The sequence below is a fragment of the Plecotus auritus genome, assembly GCF_963455305.1.
Source record: "Plecotus auritus genome assembly, chromosome: 3".
Taxonomy (NCBI): Eukaryota; Metazoa; Chordata; class Mammalia; order Chiroptera; family Vespertilionidae; genus Plecotus; species Plecotus auritus.
In genome coordinates, this window is record NC_137772.1 from 211,922,893 (window position 1) to 211,945,782 (window position 22,890).

Here is a 22,890-nt window from a genome sequence, read left to right on the forward strand (position 1 = left end):
AGTAAAAGAAAGTGGACGAGAATGGAACTACCTTATCTCTCACTAAGACTACATTGCAAAACCCATGGCAGCCAGATAAAAGAAAAAATTTAAGCTGATTTTGATTTCTAAAATAGAAGAATTCTACACACATGTGAATTTAGGATCATTAAATAAATAACAATAGTTCAAATCACACGCATATAAAACAAATATTATTATGTCTTTCTACTCATTAAAACTTACAGATTTACAAAATTCAATGTATGCTTACAAATATATTGATTAAAATAACATCTATACACATATGAAATATTTGGATATATTTTAAATGTTATATAAATCTCTGTTTTAGATAAAAGCTACTTCCTATTTTTTTATTTCTTAATGTTTTCAATTGGCAACTGTAAATGTACAGAGTAATCTTACTTTAATATCAGAAAATAAGCAAAAACTTATTTAATTATATAATATTTTAATGTAATTAAAAATTTATGAAAGAATTTTCAAATATTGCAAAGCTAAAAGTAAACACAATTCTAAACCAAATCTAATGTGGGTACTGCAGGAAATAAAAATTATTGATGAAAACCTTATCGAACCCTTAGCTAGAAAGGTAGCAAAATAAAATAAACTTTGAGACTGCTACTTGAAATGTGAAAACATAGAACAAAGCATATATTTAACAATTTCTGAACATTAGAGAACAATAGTAGTGTTTGCCTATGTAATTTAGCTCTTTAATGAGGTGAATATACTAGAATTCAAGATCTATAAGCCTATGTATCATTAAATTTAATTAATTACAAAGTAGTTGACATTCAAAAATTTAACTTAATACATTCAATGTAATCATCTAACTCCATGGAGCTTAACCATTTTTAATCCTTTAAATGTCCTTGGATCACCAAATCCATGAGTACCTATGTTGAAGGCACTTCAGTCAGTAGCAGGTTTATAATTTATAGGCTAGGGCTTAGTGAACCAGGACGTGGGTCAGAATGATTCACCTGGGATGTCTCAAGACAACAGAGTAAACAGGAAACTAGGAAAGCAATCAGAGGTAAAGTGCACAATAAAATCTAAGTTGGTGGGTGAGAAACCCGTAATGCAGCTAAGAACCGGAGTCTAAGACAATATAAGCAGCCAGTGGCCAGGAACTCTAGCTACCAAGCATAAAGGCGTAAGAACAGAAGCACAGCACCAAGAAGACCAGATCCTTGGACCCATGTTCTGTCCCAAACAGCACAGCATGCTTCTTGATTTCCACCTTCCTGAGCCAGAATTGGTTCCAAGGCTAATATGTGCCCTGGGCTGATAGGGGTCAATGAGAAATAAAGATAGACACAACACAGACCTATTACTTCGTTGTTCCCTAAGAATAGAGTATGTAGTAGAAGGGAGAAAAGCTCTTTTCAATATTAGTTATGATTTTGGAAACCCCCCAAAACTTATATGCTAGCACCAAAAGCATGGGAAATACTTTCAATAATGCCTGAATTTAAGAATATGCTTTTGATCATTAAGTGTGTGTGTGTGTGTGTGTGTGTGTGTGTGTGTGTGTGTGTGTGTGTGTGTATTAGCCTTTTGGCACATAGGGAGGCATAACTTTCATAACTATAGCTTCATGGAAATAAAAAACTGAGAGAGGGAAATGCTGATGCTGAAACTCTGAACTCCACAGTAGCATTGATGAATAAGTGTAAGTGAGGAAAGTCAGGACTTTGTTTTAACATTTTAACCCCCAAAGGTTTCCTCCAAAACACTCATGATGGACAAAATATATATATATATACATATACCTGATCCAATTGTCTTAGAAAACATATAAAACTGGGCCACCGTGTACGATCATCGAGTATCACAGCTGCTTCACAAGTGAGTCCCACTGGTCCTGCCACTTGGGTCTGTGAAGTTCATTTCAATGTGGTTGAAAGCAGGATTATCAGTTCCGCCCTCTTCTACTGGATGGGAGTTATAGCTTAAAACCTGCTCCTTCTAAAATAAAATGTTAACATGGTGATTAGAGGAAAGAAACTGTTCATTCATTCAATTCTAAATAACTGTCACTACGGCTTTTCTTTTTCTAAATCAGGTTTGTAGTCTACTGAGGGAGACATTAACAAAAACAGATCATGAAATAGGGCAAATATCTTCCTTGTCATCAGATTTCAGAAGGGTGTAAAGACCAACTAGGAGTCTCTCCAGGTGATAAAAACAGTCTTACTAATTGGAGGAAAAAGAAAGACAACTTACCTTCTTAAAATTGTCAAAATTGAATAAAATGTCCTCTTTAGTTAATAGAAATTTTCGGTCTAAGTTTTGTTTTCTTCCTCCTGAAAAACATATACATTATTTGCATTGTTAAAAGGATACCTATAATTACCCAGTCCATCATACAAGCATTTAACTTGTGCACATTCGACTCTACACACTCATAAAACACAAAGAGAAAGGAAATCGTTTAAACAGTGCTGGAGACTAGCCCACCATGTCCCTTGCCTCAGTCTCTGTTTCTGTAAGGCTCTCACTGTGATCAGGAGGAATTTGAGATAAGTACAAGCCAACTGCTTCATCGGGGACTCAACTAAAGAGCGTGTCACCTGGCCCAGTACTGGTAGGAAAACTGGTTTAAAAGCATTCTTTATGACCTACCAATAAAATATCAAATCATCTGCCTGTGCTTCAGATGGTAAAGTTGCCTTTCCCCAATTTGGTGGCTGTGAATGTAAATGTGTGTGAAGAAATGCAGGAAATTATGAATTGCTGAATAAATTATTTAAATAAAAACCAATTATGATGATTGGTATTTGATCCAATTTGTCTTCCCTAAGATTTTACTTTGGTTTGTTACCTCATCTGTGGATCAAAGAGAATGCTTTTAAAACCATGTATCTCAAAGCGTGGTTTTCAAACTACCTCTTCTCAAGTCACCTGGATGAAGTACTTAAAATGCAGATTCCTGGACTCCAACCCAGACTGACCCAATTAGAACTTTTGGGGTGGGGCCCTTAAATTCTGACTTTTACTAAATTTCCAAAGTGATCATTATGCCCATGAATGTTTGAGAAGCACAGTCTACTCATAGAATTATTTACCCTACTTTTCTGATGAAGAAACATACTCATGACGCACAGTACATGGTTAGGTGAAACTGAAACACTAAGTCAGATCTGTTTGCCCTGGATTCTTACAGATTCCTAGTATCCTACAGTAGATTTTAAAATATTTCCCAAGGAGCACCAGAACTTTATGTTTCTAGATTTTTTTCCATGGTGCTCACTGCTGCTGTGGAGTGGGAATAAGACATTTGTTAAATTCATGAAGTTCAAGTGTTTTATCACTGGATGCCTGTTCACGTGGAGAGAACATTACTTTTTCAAACAAAGACATCACACATACTTGAACAGAGTGTAGAAGTTCTAACTAGTCATTACACATTTGATAAAGAAGGCAGTGCCTTCCCCTAGTTTGATTGCTGTGGATGTATATATGTGAGGGAGCACAGGAAATGAGAGAGCCTGGTACTTTCCACCAACTCCACACTACTACCCTGGTCTGAGCCACTGTGATTGCTCACCTGGATTACTGCAATAGCCTCCTACCTGTCCTCCTTCCCTTACAGACTATTCTCAAGGTTGGATCAGAGTGCTCCTTTGAGAATTATTGGAAAATTGAAAAAATATCCCATGTAGTAGACCTAATAAGCACAGAGACAGAAAATAGGAGAGAAATGATAAGAAAATTAGAACTGTCCAAGAATCAAACATTTGACAAATAGAATTTCCAGCAAAAGGAAAGATAAAATAGCAGGAAATTACAAATGAAATAATGTAGGAAAATGCCCTAGAACTGAAGGACACGGGTCTTCAGATTGAAAGGACCCTACTGAAGGCCTACAGTTGTCATTGTGAAGTGGATCCCATGCAAAGGGTCAGCAGGTGGCATGGTACTGGCATTCTCAACAGAAACATAGCAAGCTAGACAAAAATTAAGAAATCCTCTCAGAAACAAGAGTTCTTTTCAACCTAGGATTCTCCACTCAAACAATCAAGGATAAAGGAGAATTACAGACACTTTTTTCAGGCATGCATCATTTCCAAAATCTCTTCTCTTTTCCATGTTCTCCATTTAAGTAAGGGGATTAACAATAATTAGGAGTCCTGGGATGCAGATGGCAGGGTGTAGGTATTTCTCTCTTTCCGCGTCCAGCGCGGCTAGAGAGCGGGTCCAATTCCTGAGTAGGGGCAGCTGGGGATTGAGAAATGAAAGAGACAAGACACAGAGATAGAAGGAAAAAGCTGGGACCAGGTGGGACCACCGTCCTCTTCTGATGGAGAGACAGGGACAGGGACCCAGAGCCAATCCAGTGAGTTTATTTTATATCCCAAATATCAGGAAGTTTCACCAAAAGGTCAAGGCAAAAGGAAATTATCTGCATTCTTGAGTAAGCCCTGAGCATTCCTGGTGCTAGGCTGTAGATATCAAAACCACTTCCCCACACCATGGGCTGAAATGAAGGTCAAGCTGACAACACCCTTGCCCTTTTGGCAAGGCATGTTCCCAGGGCGTGGCTTTGCCTGTCGCCTTGGGTTCAGTTGACAATAATTAAATAATTCCCATGTGCCTTCCCAGGCGCTGTCTACAGCAGGGAGTCTAACACAGGAGGGAGACCAAGGGAATTCATGGCATGAGGACAAATGATGAAGTTCCAGGACAACAGTTCTACATCAATCCAAGAGAACAGTGTATACTATGTGTATTATCAATTTGATTTTTTAAAATTACTTTTTTAAAGTTGATGAACATCCAAAAATAGCCTTCACATACCACTTAGATATAAAGACTACAATCATTATTCTTTACATGTGTGTACTTCTTTATACTTTACAAAGGTCAGTATGGGATAACAACACAGGGTTGTTGTAACAATATAAGTAAAATCCATAGCATTGTGGTAGCCATGTATAATTTCTTTCAAGCATTTTATTTTTTTCTGAAAGCAACCTGTGAGATAGGCAGGTCAATTATTATTATTATTATTCGCATTTCACACAAAAGATAGCTAAGGCTCAGAGTAGCTATATAGATTTCTCCAAGTTATGCAGCTAGCAAACAGCAGAACAAAGATTCAAACAGAGATGAGCCTTCTGCTTTCAAATTCCCCATGTAAAATGGAACAAATAATCAAACTAGCTGTTAACAGGACTATGGTAAAATAACATAAATAGCTATAAAACATTTATAGTAAAAACTGATGTCGAGGTAAATAAGTACAATAGTACTAATGTTTAGATAGGTAAGATAGTTACCTGTTGGTAAACTGACAAGTATTCCCACAAATAATGTCACCAAAGTTCCAAGGGTGCTGAAGTATAGATACGATAAAGAATACCAGTTATCCATCAGTGGAGTCCTAAGAGAGAGAAAAGCAAAACTGTCAGATTTCATGTAATGCTACTGGCAACTAAGAGTGCCAATAATCCTCATGATAAAGTCAAAATATAATATTTAATAATGATTTTAATGTCATAATCTGCTGTCCCAATTTTATCTTATTGGTTCAGGAATTAAAAGTACAACTTAACCTTAACCCTATACTAAATGTCCATGTGTATTCATTCAACTGTGATGGATGTCCCAGGCACCATTCTTATCATTGGAAAGTTTATCATTAAAAAGGTAGATAAGGTTTTTGCCCTCATAAAGCTTACATTCTAATGGGGAGATAAGTACAATAAACAAGGAAATTAATTAATATAATAATTTCCCGATGAAAAACACCATACTGAAAAGAAAACAAGGTCATGTGACATTAGCAGGTGGAAAGAGGGAGGGACACTCTAACGTGTGGTCAGACAAAACCTTTGTGAAGAAGTGACATTTGAACTGAGATCTGAATAACAAAGAGTTCTTGAAGAAAGCATCCTAGCGCGGGGTAAACACCAGCAGCCTGAAGCACCATGAGGAACTTAAAAAATAAAAAAATTGAATCTGGGTAACTGAAACCCAGTAGCTAGGCAACCAAAGGGTGTCTTATTTCATCTCCAGTGATGCTAACCTAGGCATGATTTCCTAAGATGTCATGTGGCTTTAGTCCTTCATGCCTTTGCCTATGTTGTTTCTCCATTCGGCGTATACACTCCTTCCTTTGGTCCCTTCTGCCCAACCTTGTTCACCTGATTAACTCCTGCTCATGTAATATTGTTCTAAGAAGGTTTCTTTGATTCCACCCAGGAATAGGTAGGCCCTTCCTCCTCCTGGCTCCCATGACAGCCTAGGAATACCACTTATCTCAGCGTACTATTTAATCATTTTTCTCTTTTTTTTTTTTCGTGTTTTAAATCTTTATTGTTGAAAGTATTACATATGTCCCCTCTCTCCCCCATTGATCTCTCCCACCCCGCCTCCAGCCCCCACCTGAGATCCCCCCGACCTGTGTCCATAAGTTATACATATTCGCATAGGAATTGATTGGTTGACCTCTTCCCCCCAAACACCACCTTCCCCTGCCTTCCCCCTGAGGTTTGACAGTCTGTTCGATGCTTCTATGAGCATGGATGGACCTGGAGAGCATTATGCTAAGTGAAATAAGCCAGTCAGAGAAAGGTAAGTGTCACATGATTTCACTCATATGTGGAATCTAATGAACAACATAAACGGATGGTAGTAATTTATTTTCTTGTCCAACTTTCCTTCTGCTCATTTCCAGACCTTCTCCTTCGAGCCAACCTCTGCATTCTTCAAGTGGTACATCTCTAAAGTCTCTGTGCTAATCCACACTCCAACTCTGTTTATACACATTCTTTTAGCAATTATTTATCAAGTTTTTTATCAGCTATTTACCAGGTGCTAGTCATTATACATATTGTGTTTACTGAATTAATTGTTTTGTGTATATTAACACACTCTCTCCAGCTAAACTATAATTTCCTGTAAGGCAGGAACCACAGTGAATGTGAGGGGAAAATTTTCTATGGACATTACATAAATAAGCCAGCCCAGGGCTGAGTACATAGTTCATGCTCAAAACTTCTTATTTATTAGCTGAGTTATTTTATAAATAAGCTAACACATAAAAGCGATTATTATGGTACCAGGCACACAGTAAAACTCAGCGAATTTATTTGTTTCAGGAATCTAAATAACCGTTTTTCTTAGAATCTTAAATTATGAGATATTTACAAAATCAGAACAAATGATAAGCAAAGTTGTAAATACAAAGAACATCCTGCACGTCCTCCTCCTTACCCTTCCATTAATATTTTCTCCCTGACTGACTTTCTGTAATGAGATCCCAACACGCCCCTCAGCAGTGCTTTCATGCTTGTCTAGAGTAGACCATTCCCTGCATTTCCTTACCCCTCTTGGACAGCAGCCCACCTCATCAAATCTCTCTAAACACGCCCCAGGCTCTGAAACTACCTGCAGTCTCTACCTTATGGAGTTCCAGCCCTGAATTCCCACTGACAAGCATTCTCATAGCTGAGTTCCCTCTAGGACATGAATCACTAATTATGGTCACATGACTTCTCTCAAGGGTGTTCCATTTTAAGAGAGAGATACCATGTCTTGTCCCCAAGGGAATGATTCTGTAACGCTTTCGTTCCAGGTAACCTGGAACCCGGTTAATACTTTGAGGGAGGTGGCCTCATTTTTCCAGTCCTTGGACATGTCTTTGGGTTTTATGCTTTCAGGCCGGACATTTACACAATTGACCCCCAAGAATGCAGAGGTTGGGGCTCCAGCCATCTGCTCAGTCAAAAACCTGTGTATAACTTTTGAATCTCCCCAAACTTAACTCTAATTAGCCTACAGTTGACCAGAAGCTTTACCAATAGCATCAACAGTCAATGAACACATACTGTGTATGTTATATTATATACTGTTTTTGTAGAATAAAGTTAGAGAAAAAGAGAATATTATTAAGAAAATCATAAGGAAGAGAAAACAAATTTACAGTACTGTATGCATTCACTGAAAAAAAAGATCTGTGTATAAGTAAACCCGCACAGTTCAAACTTGTGTTGTTCAAGGGTCAACTTTATACCCACTAAATAAAGCCTTGCCCTCACATCCACTATATAATAAAACACTCATCTACCGACAGGTCTACATCATTGCACTAAGTCAGACAGCATCAGTATCCAGAAGTTCAAAGTGTACTGCGTGCTGAAAACCCCAGCACAAAGAGCTCAAATGCAGTTCATTGCTAGTGGTCTAAAGACTTGGGATCTGGACAAATAGCAACTTTCAACACATGTAGATAATTATAGCTTTTAATCAGCAAAGGCTATACTTCAAAGACTGCATAAGTAATACTTTTTTTCATAATTGAGCTTTTCATTTTAAAAGTTTTTCAGCTCACAAAGACAATTTTTCATCCCAATAGAGCTGGTATTTCATAGAATTTACCTATAATGGAATGGTTGTTGTTGTTGTTACTATTCATGTCTTCTTTGGGTCTGTAGGTGAGGCAGAAGTTTCTACAGAAACTAGAAAATGTGGCTTTTTTTTTTTTTTTTTGCTATTTCTGAACAAAATATTATAGCCAGAAAGCCCCATGAGCTCTACTCCTTTCAGAATTATGCAAAAATCACTGTTGCAGGCATGACAAAAAGCAACTAGGATTCTCTACCTGTCACATGTATTTTTTAAAATTATGACATTATAAAGCTTAATTCAATACCTTTCAACGTTGTGTACTTGAAAAGCACTAGTAGAAAATGGCATTGCTGTGGTTGTCATCCAATTCGACCCATTGTGTGTGTTGTTACAGCCATAGGTTTCAAGGCTTAGTGGCATGGTTCTCTCTGGAAGTGGGGGATAGAGTTGAGCTCCAATTCCGACCCAGAAAGAAGCAGCAAATCCAGCCATCAGACCAATAAATGCTCCCTGCAAAACAAGAGTGTTTTTAAAAGAAAAACAATTCCGTTTGCTTTGAGATGGAAATTAACATTAGAAGGTAAAGCTCAACATGGTCTAACTCTAAGGCAAATTTACCAGCTTCCTCGTAAAACTTTTCCCCCACAAGATCCCTACCTCTTGTCAAGGGCTGCACAGGCCCATGATCCCTCAGCCCTGAGGACGCTGTAACCCCATCCCCTTTCTTCATATCATTATCTAGCCCAGTGGTCGGCAAACTATGAGTTTGCTGACCATTGGGATAGGGGCTTAATCACAAGGAACAACAACAGCCTGTAATTATTGGAATTGAGAGTCTAGGTCAGTAGTCGGCAAACTCATTAGTCAACAGAGTGGCAAACCGCGGCTCTCGAGCCGCATGTGGCTTGCGAGCTGCAGTTTGCCGACCACTGATCTAGCCCATCACCAATTCATGCCCATTTTTTTTTTTCATATGTCTCATACTTGCATTTCTACCACTCTGTTTCTATGGCCAGCACTCTGCTCTGACCTTCTTGTCTCTTCACATCCAAATTACTACAACAGGGCCGTAGCTGACTCCAGGCCAACTCTAGTTTTATTTAATCTGTGAACAAATGGCATGCAATATGAGCCACAGACTGTGAAGAAAAAAGCATACACAGAGTTTATTCCTACACTTAACACCATGCACAACTGCAACTGTGCTACCAGGTAATTAGGGGGGAAATGATTGCATTGGTGCATACAACCACGCCAAATTTTTCTAGAGATAATTGGAGATGTCCTCTCCAAAGGCATTTGGTTTCCCAATCCGTGGGAGAATTGGGTCCTCCACCCCTGCCTTTTATCAGTAACCCAGGTGTTCTGCCAGCCCTTGAGGGATTTAAGCCCTACTTCCAAATGATGGGGACAAAAACAAACCTAGAGCTGGGAAGCCCCTTCCTCTGTGGTGGAATTTCCCCCTTTCTTTAAGAATAATGATCAGAGAGGGCAGCCTGTACCTCAGGCTCCACAGAAGACAGGAGAGAATATTTGAATTAAGGGGGGAAACATGAGCAAAATCATAGGGTTTGAAAAAACAACAATGGTGCCTTGATAGGAGAATGAGAAGGCTGCTGACCAGATCACAGGATTTATTTTGGGGACAAGGACTGTAAGCCTTTTCATTAAGTTGTGAACCCTAGAAAGCAGAATTAGGTTTCTTTATTTTTGATGCCCTGACACTTACCACAGTGCTAGACACACTGTAGGCAGGCAATAAATATGTATTTTAAATAACATGAAGTTGAAATAATAGGTTGGCCAGCTGTTGACAGGCCCGACTTGCTTTCTCTCATCTTTGTACATGACTGGACCAAGGACACATCCTATATAATTAAGAGGTGATATGCAAATGGACCCTCATGCCCTCACAAGATGGCTGCCTACGACTAGGCCTGCAGGGGGGTTAGTGAGGTACGACCAAACGACTGAACAGCAGGCTGCGTGGGGCAACCAGGCCGGTGGTGGGGGGGGGCGGGGGGAGCGCGTGAGGGGTGATCAGGCCAGCAGGGGGGGCAAATGGGGGCGACCAGGCCAGCAGGAGGGGCAGTGGGGTGACCAGGCTGGCAGGGGGCAGTTGGGGGCAATTAGGCTGGCAGGGGGGGCAGTGAGAGGCAACTAGGCCAGCAGGAGGGGGTAGTTGGGGGCAACCAGGCCGGCAGAGGGGGGCAGTTGGGGGTGACCAGGCCAGCAGGGGGGTCAGTAAGGGGTGACCAGGCTGGCGGGGGGGGGGGGAGGAAGTTAGGAGTGACCAGGCAGGGAGGTGGCAGTTGGGGGCAACCTGGCCAGCAGCGAGGGGCAGTTAGGGGCGACCAGGCCAGCGGGGGCGGGGGGGCAGTTAGGGGCGATCAGGCTGGCACACAGGGGCAGTGAGGGGCGATCAGGCCGGCAGTGGGGGGGCAGTTAGGGGCAACCAGGCAGGCAGGCAGGTGAGCGATTAGCAGCCAGAGGTCCAGGATTGTGAGAGGGTTGTCTGACTGCTGGTTTAGGCCCAATCCCCAGGATCAGGCCTAAACCGGCGGTCAGACATCCGCTGAGGGGCCCAGATTGGAGAGGGTGCAGGCTGGGCTGAGGGGACCCCATGCACCGGACCTCTAGTAAAATTATAAAACCCATGTAGGCAGAAATATTCAGTGTTCTCTATTCCCAGGACAGGTCTAAGCCCATAAATATTTATTGAACAAATGAATAAGTAAATGAGTGAATGACAGGGTAGGAAAGAAAGAGAAAAAGAGAGAGGAAGAGAAGCAAAGGAAGGAAGAAGATAAAGAGGGAAGGAAGGAGGAAGTCCATTCTAAGGTGAGGGTAAATATTCTGCTGGTGAAAAATGTGAATATAGTAAAGAAGAGGAACTTTCCCCTTTTTATAAAAAACTAGAGGCCCAGCGCACGAAATCCGTGTGCGGGTATGGTCCCTAGGCCTGGCCTGCGATCAGGGTCATTTTCCCCAGCTGCCCACAGCCAGCCCCGCCCCCTGCCACCACCCACCCCTGGTTCCCCGTTCACCATCAGGTGATTGGTGCTTGACGGCCAGGGTAAGGGACTGAGAGGTGGTCAGTGCACCTCATAGTGACTGGTCCAGCAGTCATTCCGGTCATTCTGCCATTAGGGTCAATTTGCATATTACCCCTTTATTATATAGGATACTACTATCTTATTTCTCTTAAAAAAAAAAAAAAAACACACTATGTTGGACCTACAGCTTTTCTGGAGGCAACTCACGGTGGAAATGTCAAAAACCAAAAGACAGTAATTTTTAAAAATTTTAGACACTCAACAAACCACTATGCATTTCATAATGCAGAGTCTAATCAAAGCTTTAACATTCTGACGTAGACACAAACCACTCTCTTTCATTAAAATTAATTTCTAACAAACTAGCTTTTTATATAATACTTCATTGAGAATAATTAATAACAGTGACAGGAAAGCCCTTATTAGTATCTGCCTTACTAATTCCTAATACATTATTAAGGATATTGAATTCTAAATGTAAAGTCATAGTTCTACGGTTATTCTCCATCTGTCTGAAACAACCATATACAGGATCAGTTTTTCCTGAACTTCATCTTCTGGCAAGACTGGACCAGTGGACTTTCGCCTGACTTTCAGAAACATAATTTCATCTTCATTTATTCCAAACAAAATTTAGTTCTTCAAAGCACTGATATATCGACGTAGAAGAGCAGGCCTACTCCCTCTTTTGGTTACTATTCCCAATTATGATCTCCCCTTTGGGGCTAGAACCATGTTGTTGGAGCTACAGCTTTCTTTAAATATCAGGAGTAGAAACTTTCTGACAAAGGTGGTGAAGACGTCATTGTTCCTCTTTGCTGTACTCTGGATATTCGAAGGTATCCTCCACTCTATCATCCTTAAATCTCTCATATCTGAGTCTGTCAATCTCCTTCTTTAATTGCTAATGATTAATTTTCAAGAAGGGCAAAAAGATAAATGCACAAGAAATGTTGCCCCTTGGTTATAGTATAAATATTTGAAATTGCACTATATTGTTCTGGCAGCTTCCATTGAGCTTCACAAATGCAGGGTCCCAGTGGATAGAACTTCATTGTACAACCCGGCAAAGTCGATATGAGTGATCTAAGTCATTGAGACAAATCACTAATATGGATAGCATCTTTACAACTGAGAAAAAGTTGTAAAGCTGCTAATGTATTTTGGAAAGAAAGCTTTACACATATTCATTTATACTTACAATTGAGTTGGCAAAGGGAACCAAAATGCCCAAACTAAACAAGCCCAGGAGTGGTCCACCAATCATGCCGATTATGCTGAGTGCTGCCTGCAAAAATAATAAGGCCAGCAATTAGAAATTTCAAATCCAGAGTTAAAATGATTCAAAGTAATTTCATCAGGATGAGGATTTAAGGTATAAAGATTCCCCCGGAAAAGCGTGGCAGCCTTGTCATTGGCAAAGAGATCACTAGAACTTGGAAGCTTCTGCTTCATAGTCTCAAGTACCCATATGCTCCTTCAGGTACCCTGATAAGGGAAGCAAAATGTAATGGAGGTGGAGACCCAGAAGACAATGGGAGCTCCCATGTGAATACCTAAGTCAACAGTGACATCACTCCTCCCAGCCTTTTTCTCCTAGACCTTAATAATCAATTACATCACTCCTTTGTGCTTTGATAGCCTCAAAATTCTCCTCAAAACAAGGTTGAACATAAGTACTGTTAAGTAACCACAGATGGCAAAAAAAAAAAAAAAAACACAACAAACAAACAAACAAAAAAACCAATGCTATCTTTGGTTCCCTAAGCATGGAACTAGAATGAAAAACGTGATTTAAAAGAAAATTGATTAAATCATCTAGAAAGAGATTTAAATCTAACTGACTAATTGCAACCTTTGCTTTGGTGATAGTGAAAAATTTTACAATGTGAATGGAGACATGCAAATAGCTGAAACTTCCAAGAGATCTGTGTTCCCAATAATCAAATAGCTAGTTTTTGCGAGTGCAGAGAACCATAAAAGCAGCATCAGGGACACACTAATTTGCCCACAGAGAAAAAGCCTACCTTATGAACTAGGCAGGACTATGGATACTCGTGACAAAGAACGTGTCTGAGGAGGATGTGGACTCATGATACAATCCTAAGGAGTCAGTTCACAGCTTCTCTAGAGCCAATCTCCATGTCTATAACATTCTTGACATGGCAAAATTATAGAAACGGAAAACAAAGTAGTGGTTGCCAGGGTTTACGGAGGAAATAGGGGCAGGAGGAAGTGGGAGTGGCTATAGAAGTGCAATATGAGAGATCCCTGTGGTGATGGAAATGTGCCATCTCTTGACTGTACCAATGTCAATATCCTGGTTGTGATGTTGTACTGTTTTGCAAGATGTTACCTTTGAAGGAAGGAAGGTAAAAGCGTGTATATGAGATCTCTGGATTACTTCTTATAATTACACTAGAGGCCTGATGCATGAAATTCATGCAAGAGTAGGCCTTCCTTCCCCCGGCTGCCGGCACCAGCTTCCGTCTGGCACCCGGGACCCAGGCTTCCCTCGCAGCCCCAGCTTCGTCTGGAAGGTTGTCCGGTCTAAGTAGCATATTACGCTTTTATTTTTATAGATGTAAATTTACGATGATCTCATAATTTACAATGATCCCCACAACTTTCTCAAAATAGAAAGTTTAGCCCAGCCAGAATGGCTCAGTGGTTTAGCGTCGACCTATGAACCAGGAGGTCATGGTTTGATTCCCAGTCAGGGCACATCAGCATTCAAGAGGCAGCTGATTAATGATTCTCTCTCATCATTGATGTTTTTATCTTTCTTCTCCCTTCCTCTCTGAAATCAATAAAAACATATTTTTTTTAAAAATAGAAAGTTTAATTTAAAAACATTTTAAGAATTTGGTCACCTCTGTTCCATGATATGTCTATATGTTAAATATATAAAAAGAGAACTCTGGAAGGATGGTCACGTCAGCATTAAAAACAAAAAGTGATTATGAGTCAAAGCTTTGAGGAGTCAACTCTTACCTGCAACAAAGCTCCCATTAATGATGCCAAAGCAGCCATTCCAATACACAGGACTCCAAACAGCACACCTGGATGGACGATGCAATAGCCAGTGTAAAGTCCACACCCAGAGGATTAGAATTCTCAACAGAATAAACCATCACACCTTTGATTCAAAGTGGGAAATCTGACTGTGGTGAAGAATGGCCGCATACTTCAGAGCCAGCTAAAAAAGGAAAGGGGTGTTTTTCTACAAAATCAGCAGTGTGTGAGGAAGAAAGAAAATCCTGACATTGTGTTTGAGGATTAATTACAACGTTAGGTTATATAAGTAAAGAATCCCTAGAATTAACTATAGGGATTTTAAAGCTAAGAACTATTGTGTTAGTAATCTAATCCTCCACAACATTTTTTTTTTTTGTAAAGGAAGGCTCAGATCTCTGTTTTCAGTTTGCCAAAAATAGAACAAATTCAACTCCACTCTGTACAACATGGTGGAGGAGGGGAGTAATAAACATCGGAAATTAGTCTTCTGACTTTAAATGTTCATTTCTTCTGGGAAGTGGCAATCCATGCAGAGGGGTGGTTTAGGACCTTAAGCCCTCTCATAATCTCCACCCACAGGCCCAACCCTTTCCTGTTAAGGCAGCAAAGAAAAGCAGCTTCAAGACAAGTATCATAGCCCCCCCTTCTGCTAAATTTTCTCCCCAAAGTTGTTTATAGAAATTCACAAGTCACCACTGGTAGTCAGATTACGGGATTTTTTTTGACTTTCAGGATTTTCCAGATTTTCTCCAAGTACAAGTTTTACTATTTAAATTATAGGAAAACTTACCCCACCCCCAATTTTCTTTTTCAAGACTTCCATTCAGCAAAAATCACCTGATGTTAGTCAATATAATTTCCCACACATAAAATTCAAAATATAGAAAAACAAATGAGAAATTTGAGCATCATACAATTAGTGCATTCCTTATATTATGTTATTTCTATCTTACACTAAACTTCACACCTTTGTTAAGTATATTGGGCAAATAATCTGGAAAACCTTACATTAATTTATTGCAAAGAGCTCCTATTGCAATGATTTTTATGCCTCTGAATCCTAATGTAAATAGTATTAGCTTGGTTCTTCTCCATTTGGTAGCTCGTGAACAGACACCATTGTGGATTTTGGTATTCAAAGTTAATGAAAGCACAGTCCAATCATCTGCCATATTCTTCTCTATGAAGCCCTTACTGTAAAACCTTGAGATAATCATTTATATATATATATATATATATATATATATATATATATATATATATATATATAAAAGGCTACTATGCAAAATGTCCCCTCAGGAGTTCGCTCACTATGATGTGCGCTGACCACCAGGGGGGTGGCACGGAGAGAAGGAAGGCCCTGGCTGGCAGCCAGAAGGCCCCAATCGGCCCTGATCACTGGCCAGGCCTAGGGACCCTACCCATGCATGAATTTCATGCACTGGACCTCTAGTTTAATATAAAATTCATTATTAATCATCAGCAGTATTCTTCTTTGAGCATCAGCTAGTGCCTCTTATTTTATATGCATTATCTCTAACCTCATAGTGAATATTTTTCCCTATTTCCCATATAAATAAACAATAGTGTGGTGAAGGCCTGGTGGGGGGGGGTTTGAGGCTGGATGGAAGGAGGTAAAGGGGGGAAAATGGGGGACATCTGTAATACTGTCAACAATAAAAATTACATATAAAAAAAAGAAACAGAGGCTCAAATGGTTTATTGAGTTTGCTCAAGCCTAATAGTAAATTAATGAAGTAACATGGGGTTTATCTGGCTTCCAAAGCTTCTATTTATTCTACTAAATCACCCAGCTTCAACAATCCTGCAATGAGCCAGTCTAAGTACTCTTCAGGAAACACTGTATCATTCTGAAATTATGCTCCAGGATTAAATACTATTTAAATTTAGGGGACAATGAAGAATATAAATTAAGTACTTGCTCCAGGCTCTAGTCAAGGTAATTATATATAGAAGTATGGGTCAAAACAGGTTATTTACAAGTTCTTTGATAGTCTATCAGCGTTATTGTACTAAGGTTAAAGATTCTTTTTTTTTATTGTTATTCATTCTTTTCTTTTAATATATTTTTATTGATTTCAGAGAGGAAGGGAGAGGGAAAGAGAGAGAGAAACATCAATGATGAGAGAGAATCACTGATCGGCTGCCTCCTGCACGCCCCCTACTGGGGATCCAGACCGCAACCCGGGCATGTGCCCTTGACTGGAATCGAACCCGGGACACTTCAGTCCGGAGGGTGATACTCTATCTACTAAGCCAAACCAGCTAGGGCTGTTAGTCATTCATTCTAAAACATGTATACCCAAAATGCCAAAATGAAGAATGAAGTACACTAGGGAGATTTCTTTGAGTCAGATATTACATGTGAGTCATCTGGGAACTTTTCCATTCAAGCTGATATTTAACCCCAATTCAGGTTCTATAACCTAAGAATAGAACATGAGCATTCCTTGCATGATTTTATAGACCCTCTCTAGGACCATTTATGTGTGCAGATGGAACAGACAATCAAGTCGGGTCAAAAGTCAAAATGCTCTGTTTCTTTACCTTCAGTTTATACAATTAGACAGCTCCTTAGATAATATAGAAAAAGTGTGTCTCTTGGTTCCAAACTAGGATATTTCTTAAAATTTTGGTCTAAAGTTGAAAAGGAAAAGGGTTGAATGGTTTTTCCCCTGTGGCTGAGATTTTAACAAATTTGGGTTAGAAAGAAAATAGGAAAGGAGAGGCAAATAGAACCCATGGAAATGGTTCTTTGGGTTCTGGACAATGAACTGTTCAACGTGTGTCCCAAACCTTGATGGCAAATATGTCATAGGCATACATATGTGCATATATTTACACTCAGAGGTTCTTACTCTGAATCTTCCATGGGGAAGAGTGTCTCTAAAAATTGCCTCCCAGAGCTAAAAAAATGGATCTGTGAAAATGAAACTTACTCATTCCTTGAGAAATCCAAGAGAGAGATCTCTCTGAAAGCGAGCTGAAGTTAGGTTTGACTAAATCTTCCACAGTTACTGCTGCTAAGGCATTAATACTGGAGGACACTGTGCTGTAAGGGAAAATAAGAACTTTTGATTTAGAATATTTACACTTTAATAATATTTTAAGTGGGAATGAGAAAGAGAAAAAAAAACATTACTTCTGAAATAGAACTAGATTTCTACTAAATTATTTTTAATGATCACAGCATCCTCTTTTGAAAGCTGTTATCCAAGAATGATTCAGGCAACACTCATAGGCTTAGAAGTAAAAAAAAAAAAAAAAAGGATAATTTAATATTGCTTCCATGTTGCAATTAATCCTCAGTGTCTATGGAAAGAATCTACATAGATTATGCTGTATTATTATATAACTAGTAGCCCTATGCACGAATCTGTGCACCAGTAGCTCGCCAGTAGCTTGCTGCCGCCTTCCAGTAGCTCTCCGCCCGCTGCCCCACCCTCCTGTAGCTCCCTCCACCCCCCCACCTGCCTCATAGCTTGCTGCCCTGACCCCTCCTGTAGCTCTCCACTGCCCACTTGTAGCTCGCTGCCCCACCCTCCTGCTGATCTGTGATCCGGTCGTTACACTTCACGGTGTAACGACCAATTGCATATTATATCTTTATTACATAGGATGACTTTAAAACATACTTTTCTTTGTGCACAGAAGGACTATAAGTCCTCACTAACATATGCCATAAATATAAATAATATTAATTTCCTGGTTCCTCACTAACATATGCTCTAGTTTGTTAATAATAAGAATTCCCTGGAGCAAACACAGAAAGAAAGTGAAATGAGTGAGTTCAAATACAAATATATTATTCAGCATGTAAATAGGAAATTTTAATTCTAATTTTCCATTTGACCACATTTTAGCCACATGTATATTTTAAACCAAGACTGTGGGCACCCATTTTTGATAATTAGTGAAAGCCACCATCGCTCATCACCATTGTTGTTACTCTATAGGGTACATGATAGTGTATTAGATAGTAGGGACCAAGCTAAAGTGGAAACTGATAACAGACTGCTAGCCCATTGAGATAAGTCGAACCGACAGAGGATACTGAAGCAGACTGTCTCCTTTGGGCCATTTGTACCCATGTCTAGAATTCAGTTTTATCCAATAAAATAGCCAATAAAAAAGGAAGAGCTCAACAAGGAAACCATGTATTACTAGAGTCACAGTACATACCTTAATGTTCCACTGTAAGCACAGGCCACAAAAAGTCCGGGAAGTCCTGGGTAATCTTGCAGAATGTCCAGGACCAAATAAGGCATGAGCTGAAAAGTTCCAAAATTTAGTCCTGAGTACTATATGCTACCAAATAAAATTCATCAATGCCTCATTTATTCTGTGTTTTTGGAGAACTAATGGTAGCTATTCCACAAAATTGAAATTTCCAAATATCTAAAATTAAATTTTTTTAACTGCTAAGACTTAAAGAAGAGCATAGCAATTAAGGCTACAGGCTCAGATGTGGCTCTTTTTACTTAATTCCTCTGAGCCTCAGTTTCCGCATCTGTAAAGTAAGGGTAATAATACAAACCTCATAGAGTTGCTGTAAGAGTTAAAGTAGATAATCTATGTAAAGCTGTTAGTGCAGTATGTGGAATATAGTAAATGCTTACTAAAAGGTAGCTATTCCCATTCTTTGAAATAATAAATTGACTTAAAGGAAATAGTTTACACACCTCTGTGCTTAAGTAAGCAGCAGTTACTTAACGTAACCTTACTTGAATGACTCAAGGCTATCCTTGTGAACTTCAATCACTGCCCAGGACTGAAAGTGTAATTACAGCAGCATGAGACACAGTGACAAGTGGAGAGTAATGTCAGTAAATACCTGCCTTCTTTTTAAAAAGTTCCTGACACCTCCTTGGCTGGTGTGGCTCAGCTGGTTGCGGACTTGAGCCCAGTCGGGGGCACATACAGAAAGGCAACCAATTGATCTCTCTCTCTCAAATCTGTAAGCATGTCCTTGGGTAAGGATTAATAAAAACAACAAAAAAAGTTCCTGATACCAACTTGCTTTTTTGATAAATTACTTTAAAAAATAAATATTAAATAAGGATAGGAAGGTGTATGACTTCAGCACTGTGCTACATGGCAATCTTTCGACAAAATTTATTTTATTTTTTTTGTTAATCCTCACCCAAGGATATATTTTTTCCCAATGAGTTTTAGAGAGAGTAGACGAGGGAGGAGAGACAGAGAGACACATCAGTTGGTTGCTTCCCACATGAGCCCTGACCAGGGCTGAGCCTGCAACCAAGGTACCGCCTTTCACCAGAATCAAACCCAGGACCCTTCAGTCCGCAGGCTGCCACCGCTTTATCCACTGAACCCAACAGGCTAGGGCAGCAAAATGATTTTTAAATCAAAAGGGGCCTAAGTGGATAATTTTCCAGAAAAAAATGTCCTCTCATTTGCACTGAAATATTATTGCTCCCTTCTCTCATAGTACAGAGTGGATGAAGCCCCTACCTTATCAGACTCTTTGATTTCATTCAACAAAGGTCTGTGGTTGGGATATGGAAGAACATCCTCCTCTGTTTCAAGGGCATGAACTGAATTCTCTTAGCAATGCTTCTTCCCCCATGTTCTCCAAAGCTTACTAACTCTTTATTCACAGAAAATGAGAATAGCACTTCTCTATGAGATTAAGACCCGATTTTGCTAAGATATCTTACAAGTTTAACTTCAAGCAATATTCTCTACATAAGCAAAAGTAAAGCATCTGTTGTTAATGTTATAATGAGATCTAAAATCCTCTACCCTGTCATCAACTTTTCTCAAAATCTTTGGTGTAATATTTCATATTCTGAATGTTCCTCTCGGGTATGGGCAGAATCAATGAGGTAAGGCTGACTAGAGGAAATTCATAAAACTATATCTAGGTAGTAATCCTCCCTCCTCAGGGTGAGCTCTTGCCGAGTATAGCAGAAACTATCTTTACATTCCTCAGTTGAGATGTCCATATCATCTTCTACTGACTGGGCCTTATCTGTATTGCATCCCCAGTGAAATCTTAACTGAAATAACAACACATTACTGGAAACATCCTATAAGGAGAAAACCTTTTTATTTTTCAGAAAGTTAGCACACACTCTCTATGTGATCTGTGTATGTGTACAAGTCTCTTAGAAGCTTTTTATAACAAGGAGCCTCAAGGTTAGGAAGTTGTAACGTGTTTTTTTTTGTTTTTTGGGGGGTGGGGGGGTAGTTTGCTCAGGTTAAGTGGAAGGCATATTAGAGACATTTTTTTAAAATCTCTTTTGTCTTCATGTTACAAACTACAGACATTAAAGATTGACAACAATAAAAAATCACAAATATTCTTGACTAGAGAGAATATAATGGAAGAGTGCTTCCATCTTCAGAGTAAACACGATTCTTAGATTCTCTGGGAAAATAGGAAGGATCTGTTTATCAAAAGGAGGGCATGTGCTAAGAGAGGATTGAGATACACAGATAAAGAACGCTCTCATTTTTCTAATCCCACAAATTATATCTTTCTGGGAATATGTTATGCATTTGCACCAATATAAAATTCAGCCTATCTTCAATTCTAATGAGTCCGCTGGGCACTTGATAGATAAGCGAGTCTTAGAAAATAATTGTGGCAAGAACTAAGAGAACTCAGGCTTTGTGCTCTGGTAGACCTGGGTTTGAATTCTAGCTACACTTTCTGAAAGATGATATATGGCGTAGAGGTTCAAAGTTAGGACTCTGTTGGCAGTCTGCCTGGGCTTGAATCCTGGCTCCAGGTTTACCAGCTGATTACTTAATATCTCTGTGTCTCCTTTTCCTCATCTTTAAAAGGAAGATAATCTCAGAACCTACCTCAGAGTGTAGCTGTGAAAATTAAAAGTTGAAATTTATACAAAGCACTTATGATAGTGCCAGACCTCTGGCAAGTATTTTATGAGTGTTTGCAGCTATTCTTATTTATTAACTATGTGACCTTGGGCAATTTCTGTAACCTGAGATTCATTCATTCCCTTATCTGTAAGATTAGAATCACAAGGGTGTGAGAATGAGATAAAGCAGGCAAAGCTCGTGGCACAGAATCTCATCACATAGTTGATACTCAGTAAATGTTCACTCACTCGATTCATTTTTCTGTCATTTGAAAATTGAAAGATAAGGAGAATATAGTCAATAATAATGTGGTACGTTTGCAAGGTGACAGATGATCACTTGAATTAGTGGGATGACCACACTGTATGGTATAAAAATGTCAAATTGATACCATTGTAAACAATTTGGTTATTAATTAACAGGGAAGGAACAAAGGGAAGGCAGATATTACAGGCATGCCCAGTAAAGTCTGGGTGATGTAGGGAAGGTATTTTCCTGTCAGTCACACCTGGGAACAGGTCATTAGCCAGGATAGGTGTAGCCACTGGGATCAGTTTAAACGGGCAGTTGGATATCCCTCTCACAATCCAGGACTGCTGGCTCCCAACTGCTCGCCTGCCTCTGCCTGATTGCCCTAACTGCTTCTGCCTGCCAGCCAGATCACCCCTAACCACTCCCCTGCCAGCCTGATTGACGCCTAACTGCTCCCCAGCCGGCTCGATTGCCCCTAACTGCCCTCCCCTGCCAGTCTGGTTGCCCCAACTGCCCTCCCCTGCTGGCCTGGTCTCCCCCAACTGCCCTCCTCTGCTGGCCTGGTCACCCCTAACTGTCCTCCCTGCTGGCCTGATCACCCACAACGGCCCTCCCCAGCAGACCTGGTCTCCCCAACTGCCCTCCTCTGCTGGCCCGGTCACCCCTAACTGCCCTCCCCTGCAGGCCTGGTCCCCCTCAATGGCCCTCCCCTGCAGGCCTGGGTCCCCCCCAAGTGTCCTGCCCTGCAGGCCTGATTGTCCACAACTGCCCTCCCCTGCAGGCCTGATTCCCCCCAACTACCCTCCCCTGCTGGCCTGGTCTCCCCCAACTGCCCTCCCCTGCTGGCCTGGTTACCCCCAACTGCCCTCCCCTGCTGGCCTGGTCCCCCCAAACTGCCCTCCCCTGCAGGCCTGGGTCCCCCCAAACTGTCCTCCCCTGCAGGCCTGGTCCCTCCCCTACTGCCCTCCCCTACAGGCCTGGTCCCCCCCAACTGCCCTCTCCTGCAGTCATGGGTTCCCCCCCACCCCAACTGTCCTCCCCTGAAGGCCTGGTCCCCCCAAACTGCTCTCCCCTGCTGGCCTGGTCCCCCTTCCAACTGCCCTCCCCTGCTGACCTGGTCCCCCCCAACTGCCCTCCTCTGCTGGCCCAGTCACCCCTAACTGCCCTCCCTGCTGGCCTGATCGCCCAAAACTGCCCTCCCCTGCAGGCCTGGTCCCCCCCCCAACTGCCCTCCCCTGCAGGCCTGGGTCCCTCCCAACTGTCCTCCACTGCAGGTCCCCCCCCCCCCAACTGCCCTCCACTGCAGGCCTGGTCCCCCCCAACTGCT

The 22,890-nt window shown here is 40.7% G+C and overlaps 1 protein-coding gene across 1 annotated transcript in view; it reads right to left on the reverse strand.

The window, feature by feature from the left end:
- Window positions 1–379: 379 nt before the first annotated feature.
- SLC5A8 (solute carrier family 5 member 8) overlaps window positions 380–22,890 on the reverse strand; it is a gene marked incomplete at its 5' end in the record, with an annotated part of 43,915 nt that continues 21,404 nt past the window's right edge. The window contains 8 exons of the mRNA XM_080661102.1: window positions 380–1,977; window positions 2,236–2,315; window positions 5,292–5,395; window positions 8,669–8,874; window positions 12,622–12,708; window positions 14,415–14,482; window positions 17,399–17,511; window positions 18,642–18,730. Of these exons, the coding sequence (XP_080517228.1) occupies window positions 1,852–1,977; window positions 2,236–2,315; window positions 5,292–5,395; window positions 8,669–8,874; window positions 12,622–12,708; window positions 14,415–14,482; window positions 17,399–17,511; window positions 18,642–18,730 (873 nt within the window). The 3' untranslated portion in view covers window positions 380–1,851. The remainder of the gene's footprint in view (window positions 1,978–2,235; window positions 2,316–5,291; window positions 5,396–8,668; window positions 8,875–12,621; window positions 12,709–14,414; window positions 14,483–17,398; window positions 17,512–18,641; window positions 18,731–22,890) is intronic.